Here is a 27,981-nt window from a genome sequence, read left to right on the forward strand (position 1 = left end):
ATGTATTGTATGGCAGGGTCTTTCATTTTCTCTTTTCTGAGATTTGATTATAGTCCTAGCTATTGACTATGTATATATTTTTCAGGAGGAGAGGAAAAGCCAATACTTCCTTGGAAAGTGCGATTAAAAGTGGCTGTAGGAGTTGCTGAAGCATTAGATTACTTGCATAATGGATTTTCTCAATCTGTCATTCATGGAGATGTAAAGTCTTCCAATATCTTGCTTTCTGAAGAGTTTGAACCACAGGTATAAATCTTTTTACTGCAAGAAGAATCAAGACTAAATTGCACAATTCGGTATTTGAAGAGATCTTAGTGATCTAGACTTGTAAACTGAAACTTGGAATTCTGCACTAATGAAAAATTTCAACAGAATTAATGTGCGTGTTATTATAATAGTTGTTAGATTTTGGGCTAGCAAGGTGGGCACCAACATCTTCATATATCACTTGCAGCGATGTTTTAGGAACATTTGGGTATGTAAGCATCTTCCCAGTTTCGATTGGCCATTTTCAGATTAAAGCTATCCAATTTGTAAATTCACTAATTGTGATTGTAGTTTGACAGGTATCTTGCTCCAGAATACTTTGTTTATGGAAAGGTTAATGAGAAGACGGATGTGTATGCATTTGGTGTGGTCCTTCTTGAGCTAATAACTGGAAGGAAGCCAATTGATACAGCAAGTCCCAAGGGTCAAGAAAGCCTGATTATGTGGGTAAGTCCTGGTTTTTACAGTTGACTCTCTTCTTCATGTTTATTTATATTGATTATCCTTATTAGGGGCTCATGTTTAACCTTCTGTAAATGTTGAAACCAGGCAAGACCACTCTTACAGGATGGGAATATGGAAAGTCTTGCTGACAAATGTTTGCAAAATGTTTATGATACAAATGAAATGCATAGAATGATGCTTGCTGCTACGCTTTGTCTAAGGGAAACATCTCATTACCGTCCTTGCATGAGCCGAGTAATTTATCTTCCTCTATTCATTTCTATATGCTTCAGGGGCTTGTTTTTACTACCTCGTGTGTTTTTTGAGGGTATTCTTTACCTGCAAAAATTACTTTAGGGTGCAATTTCTCTTACATTTTCTTTTAGCTATAAAACACTCTATGTTAACCACATCTGTTCATCTCTGCTTACTCTTTAATACCAAGATATGATTAATGGCAGATTTTAAAACTACTACAAGGAGAAGATGAGAGGACTGACTGGGCGTGGTGCCAGAATACAATGATCAAGGATATGGATACTTCAGATGAGGATGACATTGTAGAAAATCAGGGGGGGCATGATATACAAACCCATCTCACCCTTGCCATGCTTGGGGTGGATGATGATACGGTATCACTTAGTAGCACAGATCATAGTGTGGGCATTTTGCCAACAAACAATTCTTTGGAAGATTACGGACTGCGCCGATGTAGCAATTCATCAAGCTTTTAATTCAAGATTAAAAGAAGTGAGTTTTGTTGCCAGCAATACATTTGTTTATGGTTGCTTTATAAGTTTCCCATGGCCACAGTGGTTTCATATTCTTATATGGCCAGGAATGTGACGTATTATGCTAGACCTCAAAGAATAGCTAAGGATTGTATGAAAACTAGGGGATTGAACAATAACATTGACTTCGTTAAAGCATTCCTTGAAGTTAGAAGCAAGCTCATGGGCGGAAAGGAAGATCAAGATGTCAGTACTCCATTATCTTGGCTGCAGATCTGAGCAATGTTTGACTAGTTGGCATCTTTTGTTCGCATGCTGATTTTTTCAGTGTCGTGTCCACATTTCTACTTTTTACTGTCAATCTCATGTAAATAGTGAAAATGGATCTACGGTGTTCATTACACTTCTCTGGGTAGACAAGTACCAAGAAGAGTAACTTTTTGGTAATGCTACTATATTGTCAATTCAGAAGTGGTGGAGAGAACCGTAGAAAGAACTACCCACTACTAACCAGTTCTCATGGATGCCAGGTTGATTGATCAAATGGATCAAATGTGCTGAAGCTTGAGATCCTTCTTTGATGCGCCATAAGGGCCATGCCTGATGCGTTTTTGGTCTAACAAAAGGACCAAGGGTTCAAATAGTTAATGGTTAGCATTCACCAACTATTAAAACAGAGTAGCCATGTCTAATTTTCAAATTTCATTTATAACACTAGCAATTTTTATTGCATAATATCAGGAATGAACAGATGCAGGGTTTTCAAGATTCAGGTTGAATATCACAGAAGACAATGCAAAGGTGTACCGGTGAATACTATGGTATTAATGAGAATCAAAAGTTAAAAGCTACACAGTAGAATGCATTTATTCATCTTCAAGGATATCACAGCACACACCACACTGCATTTTCACTTTTCATCCATAGAAATGTTTCCATCGATGGAAGGATTTATGGTTAACAATAGCAATAACTAAAGACCTTGTCACCATACTAATGTGCATATTCATCACTTATTGTAAAGGACTGAACCTAATTCCTTTTTATTTAATTACCAAGCCATAATCATGACAATATCCACAAAATTCAATAAGAATGGTTTAGGTTGTGTAAAATTCCACCACTATATGTTCGTGGGTCATATTCCTTCCATGGTACCATTTTGCTACATAATAACATGAAGAGACAGGTACCATTCTGCTGACTTAACAACATACTAATCTCATCACTAAAAGAATAATAATTGTAAGAATCTAACAGATTTTGCAAATATATGAGCTCAACTTATAATTATATAGTATTTATATTTTGGCAATTTTTTATTGCCATGAAACGCTGCTTCTCGAGTTCAGGTAATTGCAAAGCTGTTCTATAACATTACACCTTAAAAAATTCAGCCTTCAAATCCAAAACATTAAAACTATCCTACATCTCTAACTTCAAAATTTTTAATGCCTACACCTTTTGTAGGGAAAAAAGAAAAGGCAAGAAATACAATATGAAACCCAAAATTTGTTCAAGAAAATAAAGCTATAATCAATAAAAAAAAATAAAGCGTATGGCATGGTCTGCTGAATCATCTGAGGTGCTCAATTATCCTCAGCAGCTTTGGAAGTCTCAAATGCCTGTAATTCACCATCATTTTCCAGCTTTTGGACCTTATTTGATCGTTCATCTTTGGCAGATCCATCATCCTCTTCAAACCGTCTGTGTTTCTTCTCTATGCTGGTACCATTCCCCTTTGTAAAGGGCTTTCGACTGTTAGATGAGTGCCTGCCTCCTCTACCACGGCCACCTCTGAAATTAAGGGTGAATGGTCCCAAGTAAGTAAGTTATTTTAAAATCAAGTCATCATCAGGGAAAACTCTAAAACTCCTACCATTGAAACCCAATATAGAGACAGTTTTTAGGAAAATATTTTGATGGACAGCATTGTGGCATGTCATAAATAAGCATCCACATGGACTTGTTCTAGGGTAGTTTAAAATAACTTCTTGTTTCTTTTGAATAAATCTTCTTGTAATACTAGAGAGGCCACTCAGTTTTGGTGATATTTTCAGTGCTTTGTTTAGTTATGTGAATTCGTTAGATGCAAAACAAGTATTGGTTAATTTCATGAAAACCAATCTGCAAATTGGAAATGTAAGCATATGTGCATGAATGTAGTAGAGAAAGGGGTACTGTTCTAATTGAAGTGAGAGTGAAAGAGACCTTTTGAAAATGTTATTGTTTCAAGCAGTTGGAACGGTATCAGTAGGAATCAGTATGCAGAAATTAAACAGAATAAATGGGAATCAAGGCGAATCAAGCATTGTATTGCATATCAAATCTAATAAAGTACCAATGATTCTACAGCTCTGGTTAAGTACTCAATAGTGCTTCCAAGGTTGTAGAACTTCAATCTACAGTCATAGATATTGAATGGGTGTTTGCAGTTATATTGTTCCTCTGCCAAGAACTTTGCTCTTTTGGACCTCAATTCCCCTCAAATAAAAATGTTATGTTTAATTGGAACTTATTTACATCCTAACATGCAGGTCGATTTCTCCAAGAGAATGTACCTGGGCAACAAATGATATCCAAGTTGAAATCTTAACAATGGAATTAACTAATTATTTTCAATCGATTTCCTTCATTGTTGCTAGTTGATTTTTCCTGGGATTATCGACATCTCATTTATTGGGTTCACCTCACCCTGATTTGAACTTCTTTCATTTGAATCAACTTCATCTCTGGTTAGAACATTTTTTGATTGATTTCATTTTCCAACAAATGTGGTATTTAAGTTACTTTCTTCTTGCAAGTTGATTTTACCGTTATTAGTACACTGCTAGTAGATTTGTTTGACATGATCATTTTCTTCAATTTCAGGGTCGACTAGCTTAATGATAGTGTCCTTTTGCTTCAGCTCATGTTCATTCATCAGTTCTCAATTGATTCTCTCTGTGTTCAAAATGGATTCAAGTAGCTTAGGAATTACATCGATTTCCATGTTCATTCATCAGTTCTCAACTGATTCTCTCTGTGTTCAATAGATTCAAGTAGCTTGGAAATCACATCAATTTCCTTTTATATTGTATTAAAATGTACAGGAATGTCATAGTGGAATTGCTTTCCACAACAATACTTCTTTGTAACTATGGACTTTATCTCAACTCAACTGGATTTCATTTCTAACAAGAGATTTCCTTAATAAATTCCTCTTGACAAATTTTTCTGTTATAAAACTTTGCAAAAGCATACCCTTGGTATAGCTCACTACACAAGAAAATTCATTTTTGAAGCATAATTCTTATACTTGCAACTTTCATTTCTCTGTATAGACTTTCTAGAAAATAAATTGCGTGTAAAGAGTCTATATTCCACTCTTGGATTCATTTTGTTGGAGAGTTATGTGAAGGACTAACGAACCTAGTAGTCACAGGACGAAACAAACCCTGAGGCAGTAAAAATTTGTACATGGGTCCACATTTGCTCCCGTTATGGTCCTTACAGAGAGTGCATTGAAGGTAGGTATGTTGCAGTTGGTAGAATATGACGAATGTGCTCCCTTCATGTTCTCTAAGACGACAACTTACAGTTATTTGACAATTTCCTCATCCAAATGATTTTGAATGAGTAATTTCATCTAAATTTAACTGATTTTCAAACTGGGATTTAGTCTTCTTAATTTAACTGATTTTCAAACTGAGATTTAGTCAGTGTTATTGAGGAGTGAAATAGAAACTGATTTTCTCTTGCAGAGAATAACAAGGATTGGTGTGAGCTTATACTCTGCCTTATAGACCTTCAAATACAAATAAGCTCTTGTATCCCTATTTCAATCACATAATTTAAATGAATATAATGTCATTTTATTAGAAAAATGCAATGAGTATGAAATAGATCATCAGAATGGCCACTGTAGCCCAGGCTGGTGAGAACTTGAGTATTTTATATCTGACTAAACACATGCACATGAAAAGAAACATCACCTGACACAGACATGAACAAGATAGAATCTAGATATTAGAATTTTGGGGAAAAACAATTGCGCCTTAACAGAGAGCTTCTTATCCTACACCACACATTTCACTCTTTCAAGGTGGAGTTACAAACTGAACATGCAATGACTGAGCTGCATGGTCACCAAAGTTGTAACACACCCAAAAAAACAATGCTTCATATCGGCTTCTCAATTATGTGTGTTTAGCATTAGTGATATAGTCTCTTCTGAACTTTTATTTCAAGTAGAAATTTGATTAAATTTCAGAAGTGCAAGAAATCACAGAAAACCCTCCGGCAGTAAATTGATAGGAGAAATCTTCAAAAAAACCTGGAAGCTATCCTGTTCATATTGTCCTGGACTTTTCAGCCAAGTTAATATGTCTGTAAAGAATACTATTTTATCCTGAGAAAAGATTGACACTTTGTTTATCACCAGATGAAAATAAATTAGAAGCAAAACATCAGGTTGGTGACAAATCCAAAACAAGTTGCAAGACTGTAACCCAATCTGCAAAACATCAAAAAACTGATTGTCCCAGAGTGGGATGCACTATGGGAAGCTGTGCTGTCCCATCTTTTACTAGTGTCAGCTTCATAGCACCTGCTTCCATTTCCAGCAGCTCTGTCTTTAAGAGAGCATCGGCCTCTATCTTGATAGTGTTGTCATCAAGAGATTTGTAGCTGATTTCCATTTTTAATCTTTATGGCAGCTGTTTATAGTCCTGTAGGACTGAAAGTATGGATGTTGCAAAGCTTCATTAGCTGTTATTCTTTTGTTTCCATCCACTTGTAACATTTGTTTCAGCAAATCCACACCTTCTAGACACCCAACATTTTTAACAAATCTTGTGAGGGATGGGAAAGGCTTTCCCGGATTTGGAAATATGATATCCAACTGCTCCTTTACAGATTGCCCACGAAATAGCGGCTCACCGATGAACAATTCTGCCGACATGTTATTTGTTGCTTTTTTCTAGACTAGCTCTCACAAAGCATTTGAGTTGTTCCTGTTCCTGGTTGGTTTTTTTATAATTTTATAGACAAGTTCCATGTCGTGGAAATGTGAAAAAAGATAGTGATATTGCCACCATGTGGCTCTTATCATATATGGTTTTATACTTCTTCAAAAAAATTCTCTAAGAGTTCACAATGCTAAAATTCACTAGGACTTTACAAAGTTTTATTATTTAGTGAAAGACTTGCCAAGTTCTTACAAGATTTTATAATTGAGTAAAATATTCGCCATGCCTGGTGAGAGATTCGCCAGAAAATTATATATACATATTATATTATTGATAAAATCACCTTCCATTTTTCCTATATACCATGGAGATTCGCCCAATTATTATATTTATAAATTTGGGGGGGGGTTCTTAAAATTTTCCCTGTGCTTAAGCCAAGAGGGACCTACAACCCAAGTTTTTTGTGGTAGAATTTATCATCTGAACCTATTTTTGTTGCCTTATTGTTTGACACAATGTTGGACAACCTATCTGAATCCACTCTTGTTGCCTTTTTCGCGTTAGACTATTCTGTGCTCAAGCCAGCAAGAACCTGCAACCCAAGTTTTTTGTGGTAGAATTTATCATTTATGTTTTTAGATGTAGAATTTGTAAGAGATTGTTAACTAGTGCTTGCAAGATGTGCACCTTCAACATTTATGATCTCCTGGACAAAAAAATGCAATAAAGTTGTTTTCCCATCTGTTCTTTTGACATCTACTAGTTTAAGAAGTGTATCAAGCTTTTGAGAATCCCTATAAATGGTGCCAACAATTCCCACAAAACAGGAAATGCTAGCTAGCTTGGGAGGAGGGGACCAGGTCCTGAATCCTGTCAACCACCTTCTGTAGGAAATTAGGAATAATTCAAACAGAGGAGGATCCTCATATTTTCTCTATGATTAAGGTTGAATTGAGGTCCTCCAGGTCCATGTGCCAATTCAACATGACTGGGGGATTTCCAACAGACTGGTTGACATCATGGTAAATTTTAGGGGTGAATTATAGCTCAAAGGCGAAATTTGAAACGACATATAATGGCTTGGGATTCAAAGGAGGTGCAATACTCATATGTTTCTAGCATGTCTAAGTTTAGGTTTGGGGTGTGGTTCAATCACTCCACTATGTATGGGTTTGGGGCAGTCCCTCTGTTAACGGGAAAAGTGTCTACTCAGAACGCCCCTATCCCACTAAGGTGTGACAGTACCTTAGAAACAAACAGAGAAAACTACTTTCGTATTCTTATTTATGAACTATAAACGAAGAGGAATAGGATGAACCAACCTGTGTCTTGCGCTAGTCCTTTGATCCAATCTCTCTCCTCTTTGACAGCTTCCAGCCACCTTCTCCCTCACTTGCCCAGCTTCACCAAGTTCCTACAAGATCATAGAAAAGGAAAACTACACAAATACATGGATTTATATTCATAAATAGCTTAGGATCATATTTAAGCTAAACATGCAAATATAACAAAACATCATTGATACACAAGCATGTAGGAGAAACTCAAATAGTTTTATTGATATGACAAGAAGGTCCAGAAGGAGTTACAACCGATGATTCCTGATCCAGCATCAACCCCCCAGCAAAGGAATCCCCTCTTCACCTCCAACAAAGCATAAATCACCCAATACTCTGATCTCTATCTCAAAACCAACAGCAATTCTCTGCAATGTACAAAATTCTAGCCTCTGGATCTCTTGGTGAGGGATCCATATATAGATGTATGCAAAGAGGATGAATCAGCTCATGAATTGATTAGTGGCCTCTCTCTGTCAGTTCTTGCTTCCACTTGGAGACTGAGAGCCTCTTACTCATCACCGGTCGAATTCAGTGAGGCAAGTGTCATTGGAGAAGATTCTGGAAGCTTCCATTGTCTCTCCACCTCGTGGAATGACTCTGCCACTTGTCATTTCCCGCTCAACGCACCATGGTAGTGCATTCAAGTGCGTTGCAACGCACCTAGCCAGTGTATTTGGGTGCTTTGCAATGCAACTAGCTAGTGGAGCAGCTGAAATGATCCTGATTTGACTAGTTCTGAGCAGTTTCTTGTGGAGAACTTCTGGGAGAAGCTATAATTTGTTGACCTTGTTTCTTTAGGAGCTAGAAAAACACCTTTAGGGACTTAGGATCCCTTGGTTTATGGACATTTCATGCTTAGAGCTGTAAGGCACAAAAATGTCTATAACAGTTGCCCCCTAAAGTATGAGGCCGTTTATCGGGTGAAATGCTTTATTAGGAGGATCCGAAGTTCTTTCAATGCTGGGAGGAGACCTGTAATAAGATACAATACAATACATTATCTTCATACTGTTTTCATGATCTAGCTGAGGCGGGCATTCCCATGCTCAGCTTTATAAATTCATTTTCATGTACATAGGACAGACAATCGTCTGATGGTAGACTGATGATTCTGATGAAGTCATCATCCTTTTGGTAGGATGATTATCTGTGCTGCAATGCTATACATTTCAATGTCTTTATTTTTCCTGAATATATATCGCAGCCCGGATGGATGAAACTAGATTCGGGGTTTTCAATCTCGTCCGATCTTCACTCGAAGTACAAGTCGATCCATGTGAGAAATGTTTTGAAGTCGAACATGGAAAGACATCGCTTGATTACCAGTCAATGATGTAAACTGTTAACAAGCGCGAGAGGAATCACCGATAATGATAATGACCCTCAAGGTACTGCAGTACAATTCACGTGGTGTGAATAAAGGACTTGGCATCAAACACCACGTAAAATCTTTCGATCGAAGGTCATTGATGTATACCTGTCGCCGGAAGTGAGAAACTTGCCATTGAGGCATGCAAGCTTCAAAGTACTGAAGGGGTGTTCCTAGATCAACTTCTTGGATAATGAGCTGATGTCGACAAGAAGCGATTCGTCAAAGGAGGGCCTTGATGAATCCCACATCAATGACATGGAACGGAGCAAATGATTTTGATGGGGGTGAAAACGATCTGATGATATATGGTTCAGGATGGCGGTCATGAAAGAATGAAGTATAATGTATGGTAGTGGATGGGACATGGATGACTTCTCTGGATGACTTCTCTTGAACATGTCGGCGACACTTATGTGATGGATTGGTAGCATTTACCCCAAATGTGGATGGTATGGTGTGACCATGGTGATGTGACCGGTGAATGAAACAACCCAACCCGACTCAGGCACGAAGTGGAAGTGTCATGTTCAAGAGCGACTTGCTACCAATAAAGATTCTTTGAGTTTCTTCCCAATTTTTCCCCAGTCATTGCTGACCAGTACCTCTTTATTTTTGTCAAGCTTGAGGAGGATAACATATGCTTGTTCTATAATTTTCCCTTCGGGCAAACCCATCGCTATGTTTTAACGAGCCTAGCGATAGTGAAACTCGTTCTTGTCTAAAGACAAGTTTGTCGCTATTAATCTTTTTAACAAGTTTAACGACAAAGATAACTCAGTCTTTTTCATTTTTAGAGAGTCTGAAAAGGTACGTAAAGGTAACTCCGAAATTCCTTTTTCGTCATCTAATCCCTTAAGTCCGAAAAAGTATAAAACAATACAGAAGGGATGAATTTTCGATAGTTTTAACGAGCCGAACAAAACAAGCGCTCGATCTTTTTGTGCAATAATCTCTCAGGTCCAAAAAGATTAAAATCTAGAGGAGGGATAGCACTTCTGGTCGCTTTAACGAGCTGGAAGGCCAAAACTCGGCAATATTTTCATATTTTACGAGTCAGTTGAAAAGAGCTTAAAGAAGACTCGTCTTTTGAGGAACGAGTGATAAAATGGGTAGCAGTTGATTCCAGGTAAGGGTTGGAATTTTCCAATCACGGCAGTGTCACAAGGATGGCTAGTGAAATCACTCTTCGCAGTTGTTCCTCAAAATGGGTAAACAATCAAATGGATGTGAATGATCGACCAATGAAAAGTGGAGGTGACGGTGCAAACACGACCAAGGCTTTAATGGCTGAAATGCTTCATTCACGGTGGTTATTTACCGGGGAATAGTTCATTTTTTAACAAGCTTAAACGTGGGTGGAAACATTTGCTCATGTCTTATGTTTATTTTTTAACGAGCTTGAACTATGTGCTAAAACTGCTCGATTAATCCAGTCATATGATAAGAATGTCTCATATAAAAACGACAATCTTTCGAGTGTTGCCCCACATCCTTTCTTTATGCAAGTTAGGAAACGACCAATCTAAAAAACAGATAAATAATCGCTCTTTGCTTGCACTCCAAAAGGTTTGCATGCCCCCAGGTATAAAACAGAGTTTCAAGGTTACCTCTACTTCTTTCCGCCAAAACATTTGTTTTACCGAGAGAGGCCTACCTCTTACAGGTTACCCAAATATTGTTCTTTCTACGACGTAAACAAAACACTTCTTCGGCGATGTTGCTCGAAATAAACAAAGGTGAGTGACGATGCCCGCCAACTCACATAACTTTGACAAGAGAATTTTATTCTAGAATAACCCCTCTTCCAATCACGGACGGGGTACAGACTAGTCATATTCTCCCGCGGAAACCTACCCTATACCCGAAGTTTTCCTGCCGAAGCAGACCAGGATGCATGCCCCCTGGGTTTCAGTCATATCCCTCCGAATTACTCGCGCTCATCGGGAGGACGGACTGGGAACTGAGACATTTCTTGCGTGAAGAGACCATTTAGGGATGGTATATGACTATTTTCTATGCGTGATCTAGGAAATGAAAGCTGGTCCATGAGCTTGACCATTCTTCCTTCGTGCGGAAAACACATTACTCTAAAGAGTGAGGAGACAACGGCTCCCATGAAATAAATATAGTCTCGTCCAAGGAGTAGGTTATAATCCAAGGGTCCTTGAACGACCATGACGTTCATGCGAACTGTCTTCCCTCTCAATGTTATGGGTACATCGAGAAGGATCCCTAAAGGTCGACTGGTTCCTTTATCAAAGCCTGTCAGGTTTCTCATTTCAGGCAACAGCGATGGCGAACCAAGCGCTTTCCAAGCAATAGAGGAAAGGATACTCACAGAAGCCCCCTCATCTATGATGGTACCAGCCATGACCATTCTATATATTTGAATGATAATTCGGAATGGTATGCTTGCTGGCAAACGGGGTCTGCCTAGTTGATTCCAGTCGAAGGATACAACTAGGTTGTTTGGAGGTGGGACTGAGTAGACGGTCGGGTATGGCTCTGATGAACTTCCTTCCTGCGGTAAAGGAATGGGTGGATTGCCCCCATGTTCGTCGGAGTCTGTGTTGATGAAGAGAATTTGGACGGTGTCATCCTTGTTCTCTTCAGTGACTGTATCATCCGAAGATAAAACCTCTGAAGGCAAGACCGGGTCAACTGCCGCCTCGACCTTTTGACTTTCGTCTGGTATGGATTCAGTTGGTTTATCTTCAATGATAGGCGCTTCAGCCGACCACCTGAGCGGGCCAGCTGGGTTCTCAACTAGTGACGGACTCGGCAAGAGTTTTTTATATCCAGGAGGAAGTCGTAACGGTGAAACCGGACGATCATCCAAAACTCTTTTAGCCTCGTCTAAGAAGGGACAACGGTGGAGGGCATGGTCGCCTTCGCACAGTTTACAAGGAAATCTAACTTTCCCTTTTCGTCCTGGGGCTTCACTTTCACTAGTTGACGGTGTGCTTTCAACATGATCTCCAGAGGTTGATGACACCGGATTGTGCAAACGAGGAGACTAGTCCCTTAGTATCCGGGGGATGCAAGGACAATCTCTGTGAAAGTGGTCTCCTCTACAAATGACACATGGCGATTTAGGCCTGGTCGGTGCTGTGTGTGGATTTTCGTTAGACGACACTCATTTTCCCCCATTCGCCTTTGGTTCCTTCTTCTTTTTCTCTTTCTTCTTCTTCTCCTTCTTCTCCTTAGGAACTTGGCTTTTAGCTTTACCAGTCCCGTCAATTGAAGAAGAAGGAGGAGAGGAAGAATTAGAGGAAGTAGAAGGCTGGTGGGTAACTCTGGACTCGTCTAATTGCTGATTCGATTGTTCAGGAATAGTGGTGTTCTGAACGACATTAGTTGAAAAGAGCCATACTGGCAAGCCAATTGTCAGTCCTGGAAGCGACAATGTGGCCATATGGGGCGCACCAACATCTCCCCAAGAGGAGAAGGGACTAGGATTTCCACCAAAGGGAATTCCTTGGTTGGTAGGCTCCATTTTCTCAACCCAAAGATCAACGTAGGAAAAGGGGATGAATATTCCGTTTAAAATAAATTTTAACACGCTTTGACACAACTTGTTTTTTCAGTTTTTAAGAGTCGAGAAAAAACAAAAGATGACTCTAGTCTCCTTCGATTTTTAATGAGCCTGAAGTGACAAGTGCTCAGATGGACCTTTTCTGTTAAGGAGTCTGAAAAGGAACGGAAGGGACTGCTCTGGAGGTCTAGGTAGAGGGAGTACCAAACCAATCGCAAAACTGCAGAATACTTTTTACGGTACGGCAGTCAATCTTCCCGAATGCTGTGTTCGGTGCATTGTGATCAGTAGGGCGACCGACACGGCTTCCTATGGATAAAAGGTTTTAAGCCTATAGGGGTCTCCCAATATATACTCGACGGTACGTGGGAGCACAAGTCCGTACTGGCACTTATCGTCTCAAAGTGGAGGAATCACCCAACCATCAGTGAGGACAACAGTTACCAGGCTTTATGACGCCGGAATACGTCTCTAGCCTAGACCTCTAGATGTTGCGCGTTAAGTTACAAAGCGTTGTTAAGTTCATTGAATTCATTTTAGGTTGATCTTTCTTATGAAGTTTTCCTTTTGGGTTCACCACGAGATGTAGATGTAATTCCTAAAATGCAATCTAAAGATGATAAGCAAGCTTTTATCTCTTTTCAGCAATGAAAATCCTAGCTACAAGGGGAAAAGAAAGACACAATCTTTTCTCAAAGAGCGAAGAGCACACTGTAAATGCACTTTTCCTAAATCAAGCCAAACAGACTGTCAATATGCAAATGCACATGTGCATGTATTTGTTTTTCACTTTCTTAATATTGATGCCTAAAAAGAAAGTTTTTGTACAAATTTGAATTCGTTTTCAAGTGAAAAACACAAACAAGCTTCTTTTCGAAATCAAAAGGTAGAGACGATTATGACACTTTATGATTTTGAAGTAAACACTTGTTTCGACACTAGAAATTCACAAATTCAAGCCAAAGGCAAAAGTAAAAGCATAATCAACTGTCAACAACAAATAAACTTTCTCCTAAGATCAAAATCGACACTTACGACAGATCTAAATCAAAGGACGACAGTATGGCTATTCTACTTTTGCAATGGTAAACTGTAAATGAAGCAACAAACACACAAAAACAAATACAGTTTCTTTTATACAACTGAGGTGGAATTAAGGCAAAGAAAAGGGGTTTTTAAACATACACATACACTAACCACAGGCTGCAAAATCAGAGACAAAACTGGAAAAAATGAGCAAAGAACCTCAGCTGCACAGGGCTAAGCTGATCAACGCACCTGGTACACAGAGAAACTGGATTGCAACGCAGGTTGCCCTCTCGGGAACTGCGCTGAAATGCAGAAACTCTTCACAGCACCTGCGCTGGGGCAGAAACGAGAATTCTATCCGGGTTCTGGGTCATGGTTTGCAGTTTAATCTATGGTTTTTGGCCGAGTAAAAGCAATCAGTAATGCACAATCAGAGGGTGGATTTAAAGGAGGTCTAAGAGCTATCACAAAGGGTAATCAGATCATTTGTGAATCAGCTGTTCAAATCATAAACAAATCCAGTGAATGGATTGAAGTAGCAGGTGTCTACTTTGCATTTGATAATGGAAAATGCAGTTCGATTGCTACTCTATGTTTATGAAACAAACAACAAGAGAAACACAAACTAACTAACTAGACACGATCCCCAACGGAGTCGCCATTTTGTTAACGGGAAAAGTGTCTACTCAGAACGCCCCTATCCCACTAAGGTGTGACAGTACCTTAGAAACAAACAGAGAAAACTACTTTCGTATTCTTCTTTATGAACTATAAACGAAGAGGAATAGGATGAACCAACCTATGTCTTGCACTAGTCCTTTGATCCAATCCCTCTCCTCTTTGACAGCTTCCAGCTACCTGCTCCCTCACTTGCCCAGCTTCACCAAGTTCCTGCAAGATCACAGAAGAGGAAAACTACACAAAGACATGGATTTATATTCATAAATAGCTTAGGATCAGATTTAAGCTAAACATGCAAATATAACAAAACATCATTGATACACAAGCATGTAGGAGAAACTCAAATAGTTTTATTGATATGACAAGAAGGTCCAGGAGGAGTTACAACCGATGATTCCTGATCCAGCATCAACCCCCCAACAAAGGAATCCCCTCTTCACCTCCAACAAAGCATAAATCACCCAATACTCTGATCTCTATCTCAAAACCAACAACAATTCTTTGCAATGTACAAAATTCCAGCCTCTGGATCTCTTGGTGAGGGATCCATATATAGATGTATGCAAAGAGGATGAGTCAGCTCATGAATTGATTAGTGGCCTCTCTCTGTGAGTTATTGCTTCCACTTGGAGACTGAGAGCCTCTTACTCATCACTGGTCGAATTCAGTGAGGCAAGTGTCATTGGAGAAGATTCTGGAAGCTTCCATTGTCTCTCCACCTCGTGGAATGACTCTGCCACTTGTCATTTCCCGCTCAACGCACCCTGGTAGTGCATTCAAGTGCGTTGCAACGCACCTAGCCAGTGTATTTGGGTGCTTTGCAACGCAGCTAGCTAGTGGAGCAGCTGAAATGATCCTGATTTGACTAGTTCTGAGCAGTTTTTGGTGGAGAACTTCTGGGAGAAGCTGTAATTTGTTGACCTTGTTTCTTAAGGAGCTGGAACAACACCTTTAGGGACTTAGGATCCCTTGTTTTAGTGACATTTCATGCTTAGAGCTGTAAGGCTATAACACCCTCCCTGTTTGGTTGGTTCTGTGACTGATTTTTTCCCTTGAAGTATATTCTTGAATGATTGTCTCCCATTTGCAGGTTTCTACTTTGTTCTTGTGTCTTTTGCAAAGCTGCTTCCCCCTCCCCCACTTGCATTTTTGGGTCTATTGGGTGTCGTCGCTCCTCCCTTGAGCCTCAGATCGAGTATTATTGTGGAATCTGATAGGATATGATAATCTTGCAGGAGATGATTATCCTGTGGTTGTAATATACTACCTATGTATAACAAAAAAAATTTGTTCATAGGGTATCCAGTTTTTTGCGTGATACATTGTTTCTGAATCATCACACTATCTGCTTTATTTACCCAGAATATAAGTGATGTCCCAACAGGGGGCTTTATGAAAATTTGAAAGCAGGGGGTACTTACTAGCCTCTTAATTTCAGTACCATCCTTGAAACTAGAGGACAATACTGTTTCGGGTATGCCTTTCCCGGAGCTTTGATTGAACTGGAGGCAGGGAGCCTGTGACTTGACCACCGCTGAGCCGAGATAGATTTTCCTACCCAGAGAAACCCAGCCAGAAACGACCCTGCATATGCCTTCAACAAAAGCTGTTGCCGGAACAAGAGCAACCCAGGCCCGCACTCCCCTGTGGGAAGCAGAGGCAACAACCCCAAGATGCCCATTCTGCAAAAAAACATCGTGGACCAAGAACAAGAACCCTAACTCCACACCATTAATGATCAAGGAATCTGTCCGGGGAGAAAAAACAAGTGTTTCCGTAGCAGGACCAAAACCCCCATCACCGAGGAGCTCCCTGGTCTTCCGTTGAGGTAAAGATAGAGAAAAATCCACCTGAAATGGCACAATACTGCCCCATACGTTACACAATCCACTCCGAAAGGAATTTTCGCCTTGGACACCGTCCCTGCATGTCGCGGCAAGGAACCCCAGCCTCGCGGCGGCGCCATTTGAGCAAAATCCAAGCCAGGGAGCAAAAACCTATTTTGTTCTCCGCCCTGAAACATTTTTCGTTCCGATCGCATAAGTGATGTTGTTTCAATGTTATACAAATAAATTATTATATTTTATGTCTTAAAATTTAATAACTTCCCATTATCATTGTTAAATCATTTTTGTGAAATTCCATTTTGCCTCAAAATTCAATTTCCGATATATGTTCTTTTAATGTTGACTCAACAATTCTTTTGCAAAGTACAATTCTATTTTCTATGAACAAGTGAATTTATATGAAGCATATCTCAACGCTTGGAAACTGTTGATGCAAGTTTGCAGATCGATTTGAAATTTTACTTGTGGAATATTTAGTGAGATGTCAAAATATAATCATGGGAAGAAACCATCAAGGAAAACATATGTATTATCATACTTTCAGAAGGCTCCATCCAAAAATACACATTCTCTTCATGATTCAAGCTCCTTTGAATAAGCTGTTACTGAGAGAGAGGTTAACTCTTGTGGAAATGCATTTGATATCCATACGATGGATGAAATAATAGGTTCCTCAAGTTGTCAGGGTGAGATAAATGCAGTTTCAACAGAAATTGGTGATGAAAATGTTAAAGATTTTTCCTTGGAAAGTGACACAATCCATTCGCGGAAAAGGAAAAGAGGCCAGTGGGCCATAGGGAGACGATTCCAAGAAAATTGGGTCTCAAGTTTTCCATTTATTGAAAAAATACCTCCTACCAAATGAGAACGAGGTTTTCCGACAAGTTAGATGCATTTGCGTGTAGTTGGAAAACTCAAAAGGTAGTGAAATTTCAGATGAAGCTAGATACGGTACAAAAGCATGCAGGAAAGGTGTATGAAAAGAAAATTGTAAATGGTAAAGAGAAATCTATTGTTAGATGGAAATCTTCTGAGGAATGTCGACATGTTGAATATGCAGAAGAATATAAAAAATATTTATTAAGTAAGAGGAAACTTGAGGCAGACAAAGGAACCATAATATCTCTATTTGAAAAGACGATGGAAAGAAGTTTGTTATCCAAGACTATACAACTGGGCACTGTATTTCACATCTTATTTAAAGGCCATCCTCTAACAGATTATCCAGATCACATGAAATTACTATCTTTTCTTCAAGTGCCAAACTTTCCATCTTCTCATTGGTCTGTAACCAGTGGTTGGGGATGGGTAGGATATCTAGCTCAAGTAGAAAAGGATGATTTGAAAGAGAAGATTGCAAATGTTAGTTTTTTGGCATTGTCTTTAGATGAGGTTACGGCTATAGATAATAATTCATGGAATTGCATGAGAATTTATATGGTTAATGACCATATTAGGAATTCCTATCTACTTGAGATTAATAAGATGAGAGAGACTTCTACAACTGAAAATATTTATGAACTTGTTCTTAATGGATTGAAGGAAAGTAGTATGGATCAATTAATGATTGCAAAAAAGTTGGTATGTGTTGGAGCAGATGGAGCAGCGGTAAAGCAAGGACAAAGGAATGGCCTTTGTGTTAGGCTACAACTATCAACTTCATCATATATGCTTAATATTCATTGTATGGCTCATAGGATGAATCTAGCATTTAAAATAGTAAGCAAGTTTACATCAGTTTCAAAAGTTGAAGATCTTGTATGTGAGACTCATGCATACTTTTCTCGTAGTCCCAAACGATATTTAGAGTTTCAACAATTTGCAGATGGTGTTACGGATGGAAAAAAACTACTGAAAGATGTTGATACAATATGGATCTCATTAAATGGACCAGCTCAAAGACTATTTAGTGAGTTCAAATCTTTGGTAGGGTTGATGTATGAAAATCGCTATAATGTAGACAAAGCTCAAGGTCTTCTTTCTCGACTAACTAATATAGAGACATTATTGACATTGGCTGGAATTCTTCCTATGCTACATGAAATGAATGTCCTCGTGAAAATGTCTCAGAATCGCACAATGTATATTGCGGAATACACAAATGCGAGAAAGTTAGCATGTCTTGCATTGGATAATTTGTATATGATGCCAGAGTCTTTTATTGGTCCAGAGTTTAAAAGTTGGACTAAGATCATCAATATAGAAAATACTGAAATTTTTTTGACGTTTGATGAAAAAGGGATACTATGTATCACAGTGTGTGGGTATATGGTTCCCTTTCATTATATTAGTAAGACAGGACGAATCACCAAAGATTGCCCGATGTCAAGAGACCAATTTGATAATATTGTGATTTCAGTGAGACAAAATTTGATAGAAATTGCAAGATCATTATCATTAGAGATAAGAGAACGATTTCCTCAAGATGAATTGTTGGAGGCCATGTGTGTGGTATACCCTCAGTATTGGAACAATTGTCAATGTCCAAGAACTTTAAAAGCTGATTTAAAAAAAAAAAAAAATGTTTAGTAGACCATTTTTGCAAGAAAGTCTCAATACATGGAGAACAAATTGAAGGTATTTTAGATTCATCAAAATTGTATCAACAAGGTGGACGCTTTGCTGAAACAATGTGGAAGCAATATCCTTTTTTGGAGAATCCTAATGAAAATGGTACTATAACAAGATTATGGACTACTTTAAGTGCTAGCCAATACCTGCAAGAAAACATATTATAATATTTCAAATTAGCAGATTTGTGTCAAACCATGATTTTGGGATTAGTGGAGGATGAGAGAATGTTTAGTGCATTATCATTCTTGAAGTCAAAGTTGAGGAACAAGCTTGATAAACATGTGGATACATGTTTAAGATTATATGTAACAAAGTATGACATTGAAAATTTTCCATATGAAAGAGCGCTAACTCTTTGGCGATCAGATTGTGATAGAAGGGGAGAAAACAATATAACAAATTTCTCTAATGAACTTGATATAGAACATAATGTTTTGGAGGCTCATAATGACAGTTCATTTAGAGAAGATCATGTTCACAATTTAGAAAATGAGGACCAAGATGAGAACTGGGAAATTGAAATACCCTAGGACTCTTATTTTGGTATACATGTTCCATTGATCATGCAAGATTACTATATGTCAAATTCAGGTAAAAATAGGTTCTATATTTGTATTTTTCATTGTAACATTGCAGCGACATTACTTTGATGTGTGTTATTTTAAGATTGATGTTTCATATTTAATCATTACATTGTTTGTTTCTTATATGTGACAAGAAATAAAGCTAGATTTGGTGAGGTTGAGACCTATTTATTTTCACATAGATAGTGTCCGACTATTATTAAATGATAAATAACAAATTTAACAAGACTTTCAAGTCATTTGTCAGCCATGCTTTCAAGTCTTTCAGGTACTAAGTTTTTCAGGTCCCCACATGTCCTTAGGACCATTAAGGGATGAGATAACATGAGTCAGTCCAACTCATGCCCCGAATTTACTTTTTACCTATTGATGTAAGTGTTTTGTTACCACTTATCACCAACAAAATTCTACCATAACATAAACCAACTTGAAGACAACACTTCTCGTCTTCCTTTTACATAAATGCTCTATGGATCTCCCTACTATACTTTCCCGAGACCAACGTCCCTACTTGGTAGGTCTCTCCACCATACCACTAATCGCACAATAGACACACAGTAGTAACTACCGCCTTCTATAAATCTCTCTAGTCTCAATTATTGGTGTCCCTGTCACACTTGACCAATGCAATCTTGCAGGTCTATTTTTTATCATATATTTATTTTCTGTTATTTTGTGTATTTAACTTTAGCATCATTCAAGAGTAACGAGTTAGTGTCCTTTGGATTTGATCTTTGATTGGAAATGAAATCGGATTTGATGAAGCTGGGACCTATTTCTTTTCACATAGACAGTGTCCTAGTATTAAATGATAAATAACTAATTTAAGAAGTCTAACGCTAAGCAACAATGGGCTTATTCAAGTACATGAAATTGCGTTGATGTCTAACTCTGATATCTTAGAAAATTTTAGTGATTTGTTTACTCGTTGTTTAAAGGATTTTGTCAAGTTTGAAATTTTTGGTTTGTTTTGGTCAGATTTTTTTAGTTGCTTGACTCATTTCATGCATAGATCGATAGATCTAGTTTTATTTTATAATTATTGTTGTTTTCTTTATATATTTGGTGGTTTGAGGAAAGATATTTGATTTCCTTTCACTTTGTGGCATGATTTCAACATCTTCACCTTTTAGAATATAGTAAAATATTATTCTTATTTTATTTTTTCTTGGAAAATAATTATTGATATTTGGAAAGGGAAATAAGCCCTAGGTAGCTAAGTGAAGAGAAAAATGGTCTATATACTAGGTTCCTACGCATTCATCGTAGGAGACCTATTGGCATGAGACCGACATTCCTTTTATGCAATTACACTTTGTCAAGGCGGAGCTGAGTTCACTGACTTGGGAAGAACACTGACAGCTGATCATAATGCTAAGGAGATTATAATGTTGGTTTCAAAAGCAGGATTGTGAAAACTGTTTGCACTAGTTCTTCTTTTGGTCATATTTACTACCAAATTTGTGCCTTGCTGATTTTTTACATTTGTAATGACCTTTGTGCAGAGTTGGTTTGAAGAGCCCGATGTTAGAGTGAGAAGACCCTCTACAAACCACAAGGACTACATTGTCTTGGAGGGCACTCAATGTTCTTGGTGTTGCTGAGTCTCTTCGCTCGAAGCATAAATTGATACAATGGTATGGCCATAACATCACTTAATTTGATCCTCTTTACTAATCTCCTAATATCATTTCAATACATCAAATTGTTTTGTTTTCATGGAATTCAGAGATACATCAGGAATGTTATTTTGTCTTGGAAATACTAAATTATTTCGTTTTGATATCACCCAGTTTGATTTGTTCTTTGCAACTACCACTTGATCATTTAACAAGCATTTGAAATTCAAAGCGTAATAAAGCTCTTTTAGTTTTTTCCTAGAAGAAGATTGCTACAAGCCAATGAATATTATTGTGATTAAACTAGATGTTGCACTTGGTACCATAGGCCTTGTAAAAGGGTTGTACTCCATTTCAGTCAATGGAAGTAGATTGATTTATAACTGCTCCATGTACCCACATATGATATAATATTTTTCATTTTTGGCTCGCTGAATATACAAAGAGAAAATTGCTTAACAATATTTCTTAATTTGACAACAGTTTTACTTTTATCTGATACAAGAGTGGAGGTAATCTTAGATTTTACCTATTTCTTAGTAGTTGTTCTCCTTCGACAACAACATCATCCTTCAACAAATACATTCCAGCTTGTACAGAGGAAAGTTGATGTTTAGTAGAGGGCCCATAAGAGATCCTCTAATGGAGGCGCAGTAGTTTAGTAGGATCACTGGATGAGGCACATGTATGAATGTATTGTCTTCAATTAGGAAGGCACAGTTACCCATCCAGGGGAGGGCATGCATGAATGTCTATTTTGTGAATGGTGTAGTTTTTTAAGTGTGTTGGGTGCATGAGTTCATGCTTTTAGTCTACCCTACTGAGTCTTGTATTTGAAGTAGTGTTATCCACACGTGATGGTGATATCCACTAGGTTCATTAGGGTTAGGGATATCCGATGAAGCCATATTCAATGGTTCAAGTCCTATAAAAGCTAGATTGAGGAATTACAAAGAAATGATTGGACACACATCTTACTCAAAAACGACGACTCAAAATCCCTATGGAACCTTGCGATATGTTGTTATGGATAGTGCTTACCTGTGACTTTATACCTCTACAACTTCAGCCGACTTCTGTAGGGGGGAATTATAATTTCCCTTAGTGCTAATTCCCCCTACTACTTGACCTCATGGAAGATCTTCTCAGATAGTGGAGCGCGAGGCTTCAGGTGGGGTGAGGTGCTTTTTATGCACACATGTGAACCCTTAAAAATGTCATTCCTAGGCTAGGGCAGAACACTGTATCTAGAATAGGTTTCTTGCTAGTTTCACACACTTACCTCATGCTATTCTCAGCTCGAGCTACCATTCTAATCCAAACAAGAATCTCCCACATATATTTCACTGCATGTATATCCTAATATTGGAAGGTTAACACTCCTCACAACCACCCAGTCTAGCCCCAATTTACAATATTTTTTTTTCGGAATATATATCCTGGCGCTTCCTCTCATTCTGAGGATGGTATCTAGGGTAAACCCAAATTATTTGGGGTACGGGGCAATCAACAATAAATTCATTAAGAGGTCAACATGTCAGTTGTGAGAATTGGTCCCGGGTGTGGAGGGATAACATTCCCCTCAATTTCTTGGGCTAGACCCAATTGACTAACATGCTTTTTGCAAAATATATCCTGAGAAAACCCAGGGAACTTTGCCTCATTCTGAGGATGGCACCCAGGCTTAAGAAAACTCCTTAGGGCCAAAGGCCGTATCAACATGTCATTGGTGGGAATAGAACCATTGTAGGGAGGATAACAATAATTCCACCTAACCAGTGGAGCTAGACCCAATTGACATCAGATGTGTTTGCAGTTAGACAAAGTCGTAGGAATTTTGGAAGTGAGTTTTTTGGTGTTTTTGGATGCATCACTGCTTGTAGTGCTCAGGAGCACAAGTATTTCAAAGATCTAGGTTTTGTACCCTGACCTGTATATTAGTTGTGGGGATAAAAATATTATTGGCCTGTTGTAGTGTAGCCTGCATCATCTCACCAGTGAGTTTCTCTTTGGATACTGGTAAAATAGATGGAAACCTGTATAAGTAACATGATCAAGTATACCATGTTTAAAAAAAAAATATTTTGCCACATTTGCTAAGGATTTGCACCATTGGTGTAGCTGTATTGTGGTGGTTCTAGTTCTTCAAGACTATTGAACACAACTTTATTTGGAAATTAATTTGTTTACGATTGTCAAATATGACTGATCATTTGAAATTCTTTGCCATCTGTTGTTACTGATAGGGTATTTCATAATATTGTGCAATATGGCTTTCTATGCTTTATAGCGCGAGCATTTACTTGTTATGTTGATGTGTAGAGGATATGATATTCAAGTTGTTTTTGTGTTGGTTTTGATGATAACATCTCAATGGTGATGGAACCCTTGTTTTGAATCATGCAAGGTTCTAATGGTGAACTATGAAGGAGAACGCTTATTTTGGATTCTAACCACGAAAATTTTCTCAAAAGTCCAACCCATAGAAAAATGTGAAATGTTGTATATAAATGATGTTTGTTTCTGAGCAAGAAGTCTTGTTAAAATTTGCAATATGATATATACTAGTGACTCTGTTTTTGAAGCACGTTTTTTGATTGTGAGGCATAGTTTTTTTCCAGTTATATTTCAAAATTTAAACCTGCTTGTTCTTGATGGTTTTACAAAGGCTTTTAGTGACATTGTATCCTTTTTGAATTAATGCTAGGGGTGCCTTGTTGAGAATAAGGGTATATTCTATGATATTGATGTCTTTTCTTCAATGGATTTCATGCACCATATGTTTGCATTGATGATGAAGTAACTCTGTGATTATCTTGATCTACATGGATAGCTCATTGTTGGTGTTGTTTGCTCATGGGTAGCACTGCATTTTTGAACTCTTTGGATTAATGATGGAGATGATCCCTGCTCATTGCTTCATGTGATCCTGTGCTTCTTCAGAAGAGGTTGGCTAAGTAGTTGATCATTGTTTTGCCACCATAGATGTAGCATTCTCTTGTTTGTGTAAGAAATTATGCCTGAATTTAGGTTCTTACATTGTTTCATTGGTGATTGACATGTCTTCTTGCTAAAGTTGTTTTGGTTATGATCAAGTTTTGTGAAGTTTTAACAGCGTTGACCCTCTTAGTTGCTTTGTGGTTAGGTGCATGTTCTAGGTCTTGAGCCAACAGGAATTGATCTTCTCTCGGTGAGGACAAACATTATCTTTTTTCTTTGGAATATGATCAAAGGATGTCTGGTAACAATTTTTCTTAATGCTGACAACTTTGCTGTTTGTTTCTTTGTTTTTATGCCACCATGTTCCCTCCCAGAAAAATGCTATGCATGGAGCCCAGTAGATGCATCACTACTCGTAGTGCTCAGGAGCACGAGTATTTCAAAGATCTAGGTTTTGTACCCTGACCCGTATATTGGCTGTGGGGATAAAAAGATTATTGGCCTGTTGTAGCGTAGCCTGCATCATCTCACTAGTGAGTTTCTCTTTGGAGACTGGTAAAATAGATGGAAACCTGTATAAGTAACATGATCAAGTATACCATGTTTAAAAAAAAAATTGCCACTTTTGCTAAGGATTTGCACCATTGGTGTAGCTGGATTGTGGTGGTTCTAGTTCTTCAAGACTATTGAACAAAACTTTATTTGGAAATTAAGTTGTTTACGATTGTCAAATATGACTGATCATTTGAAATTCTTTTCCATCTGTTGTTAGTAAACATCAATGTAACAAGAATAGATCCAAGCAAAAACAAGAGAGCACTTACTTTTTAAATCATTCCATCTGCCCACATCACTTCAATATCCCCATTTTTGAGACCTATAATATTCTCAATCGAGGATAAATCTGATTCTTCGGTATCCATACCTACTTTAGCCTTACACCTTCTTGAAGACCCTTGTTGGAAAATTTGCTCTGTAATTTTGGTCTCATTTACACATTTTGGCTTCAGTTCAATTTCTTTATCATCACTAGATTGATCCTCAAAGGCCAGACTAGCCTTAGCTTTTTGTCTTTTTCTCAAAGATCTCTATTCTGAAGATAGCTCTATTCTAATACAATACTCAGGTTTTGGCTCCATTTCACAATCTTTCTCAATGTTTGAATCAATTTCTGTTTTCATAAAATTCTCAAGCGATGAGATGTTTTGACACACCTTATCATCAATTGATGATTCAACAACACCAGACACTTCTAGTAGCTTTGCAACAGATGCCAGTCGATTAACAATGTCCCCAATACAATAATTGTAATTTGGGTGCTCAATTAGCTCAATTGTAATCACAATGCTAAGTTTTTATCTAAATTCAGTGACTGCAAAAAAATAGAATGGGTGTGGATGGTTTCTAAGGTTGAAAAGGAGATGTCAATATGGTGTAATAGATGGTTATCATCAAGGGGGGTAAGTTAGTGCTGGTGAAATCCCTACTTGAAGCCATTCTGTGTACTGAGAGTTTTTTTTCCTTTATTCCCAAACGGGTCCTGGAACAGGTAAGAAGACTTGGTTTCAGATTCCTATGGGCTGGGGACAAAAAAAAGAAGAAGAGAATATTCCTTGGGTCACATGGAAAAAAACTATTGTTCCTAAAGAGCTGTGGGCATGGGACATTTAAAATCTCCATTGCTTAGAAAGAGCCCTGGCTGCTAAATATGTCTAGAGAATTATAGAAGGGAAGGGCTTATTGAGAAAGGTGGTGAGTTGGAAGTACATACAGCCTCTGTCTACTGAGGATTGTATAAGATCTCCAAATAAATCATACAATAAATCTTCGGTGATTTGGAAGGCGATGGTGTTGGCCTTTCCGCTAATTGGAAGACAGTTGGTTTGAACTTTGGAAGGTTGGGGGTGGCAACAACACAGGCAGGGGGATGATCCTTGGCTGCTTATAACCCATAATCCTCTTTATATTCTCCCTTTGACATAAAATGCGTGCTCCCATAGCAAACATGATAAGGCACTGATCTTGCCTTTCATCCACCACCTCAAAACATAGAATCCATATTTTTTTCCTTTTTTGTTTTCGTTTCCATGCAATAACAGTACTTATTTTTCCACACAGGAAATGCTTGATGTGCCATTTTTATACATTTTTGGAGCTTTCATTCCGGAAACAATGATTGCAGTGCTTTATTATTTTGATCACAACGTTGCATCCCAACTTGCCCAACAAAAGGAATTCAACTTAAAAACCTTCTTCATACCATTATGACTTACTTCTCTTAGGATTTTTGGTATGCAAATCACCTCAGTATATTATATATATATTATATATTATATATATATATATATTTATATTTTATATATATATATATAATATATTTATTTAATTATTTAGCTATGTTGTAATTTTTGTCAAAGTTCATGTTTAGGTTCAACTGTCACTGGCTACCCTATTCTGGAAGAGCTCTTGCTCTCCTGAAGACATCTTGATCTAACTCTTCATTCTTTGTTTTCACCTCCATAAAAAATATCTAGTGGATTCATAAATTTTCCTTTTATTGTGGCAGACTATTTTATGTGGTGTGTTGGCATACCTCCTTCAAATGGTGTTGTTCCTCAATTTTCCATGCACACGAAAAGTTTAGCTACCCTCAAACATCAGGTACCAGTATATTGGAATTATCAATTGCAACTTCTCAAGGCAAAGACACAATTCAAACATTTTATAGATGAGTAACTTACAAGTACTTTTGTTACAGTTGTTGCTTAGCAAGTTAGTGACAACAGCCTGGAAAAGTATGCTGAAAAATTCAACCTTAGGGCAATTATACATAAACATGCAAGAAGGCTATGAGCAAATGCAGACCCCACTAGTTTATCAGCCTCCACCTGCCTTGGTAATGGTCTTATTTTGAGTTTGGGTGTTTCATTTTATCTAATTTCCTCTCCCTTTATTTATTTTCTTGTCATGTCCCAACCATTTGTGCAGGCACTTAAGGAATTGAAAGAGACCACAATTCAGTTGGCCGCAAGTACTGGGAATATGGATGCCCCAGTTGATGAATCAATTTTTAATGTTGACAAGGATGTGGATGACCTGCTTCTTGTTGAGGTGAAAGAACAGAGATTGAGTAATTTGTTGCAATCTTTGATGGTGGTTGGCTGCCTTGCAGCAATGCCCATCATTAGAAACATCCCAACTTCTGTGCTTTGGGTTACTTTGCCTTCATGGCCATAGAGAGTTTGCCAGGAAATCAATTTTGGGAAAGGATATTGTTTCTTTTCACTGCTCCAAGCTGTAGATACAAGTATGAACTTTATTCAAACTATAATGTGATTGACTTTAATGCTTGTAATATAGTTTTCAAAGTTGATCAATGTTGAATTGATGGTTACAGAGTACTTCAGGAGTATCATGCTACATTTTTTGAAACGGTGCCTTTCAAGACAATTTCCACTTTCACCATTTTCCAGACATGTTATTTGCTGGCATGTTTTGGTATCACATGGGTGCCTATAGATGGTGTTCTCTTCCCACTACTGATCATGTTGTAACTTGTTAGTCCCAGCGAGGCAGCATATCCTTCCCAAGTTTTTCAAAGGAGCGCATCTTCATGAATTGGATGCAGCAGAGTATGAAGAAGCCCCTAGAATGCTATGTACAATATAACAGTGAGTGCAAGACACATATCAAACAAATTTTAAAAATATTACTCAATTCTATTTCATAATACTTCAAGCTCGATTTCCATTACATTTTTTTACTAGGAAGCATGGGGACAGGTGCAAATGATGGCGAAGTTTTGGATGAGATGATTACATGAAGTCACGGTGAGGTCAAACACACATATAGTCCACAGATAACTAGCTCAAGTGATTGCACACCAATTCATGGATCCGAGTCTGCATTAAGTCCCCAAATTGCAGAAGCTAAACAAATATATAGCCCCCGTATAAGTGAGATCAGACAGACACATATCCCTCACAGAGGGGAAAAGCATTCTGGCATTCCCTTGGTTAGTCAAGGAAAAAAATATGAGTCCAATTGCATCTGGTTTGAGGCCACATAA

The 27,981-nt window shown here is 38.0% G+C and overlaps 1 protein-coding gene and 1 pseudogene across 1 annotated transcript; both read left to right on the top strand.

Annotated features, from left to right (window-relative positions):
• On the top strand, positions 1-1,569 carry LOC149223222 (protein kinase STUNTED-like). The gene is made up of 6 exons (XM_089387836.1): positions 1-7; positions 131-246; positions 399-475; positions 567-714; positions 817-966; positions 1,173-1,569. Exons 1-6 carry the CDS (start codon positions 1-3, stop codon positions 1,443-1,445), a joined length of 771 nt encoding a protein of 256 aa, XP_089243962.1. The 3' UTR covers positions 1,446-1,569.
• Positions 1,542-27,981, top strand: LOC149223223 (boron transporter 1-like; annotated as a pseudogene).

The sequence above is a fragment of the Pinus tabuliformis genome, chromosome Q (assembly GCF_031772625.1).
Source record: "Pinus tabuliformis cultivar Carrire ecotype Pingquan chromosome Q, CPIR1, whole genome shotgun sequence".
NCBI lineage: Eukaryota > Viridiplantae > Streptophyta > Pinopsida > Pinales > Pinaceae > Pinus > Pinus tabuliformis.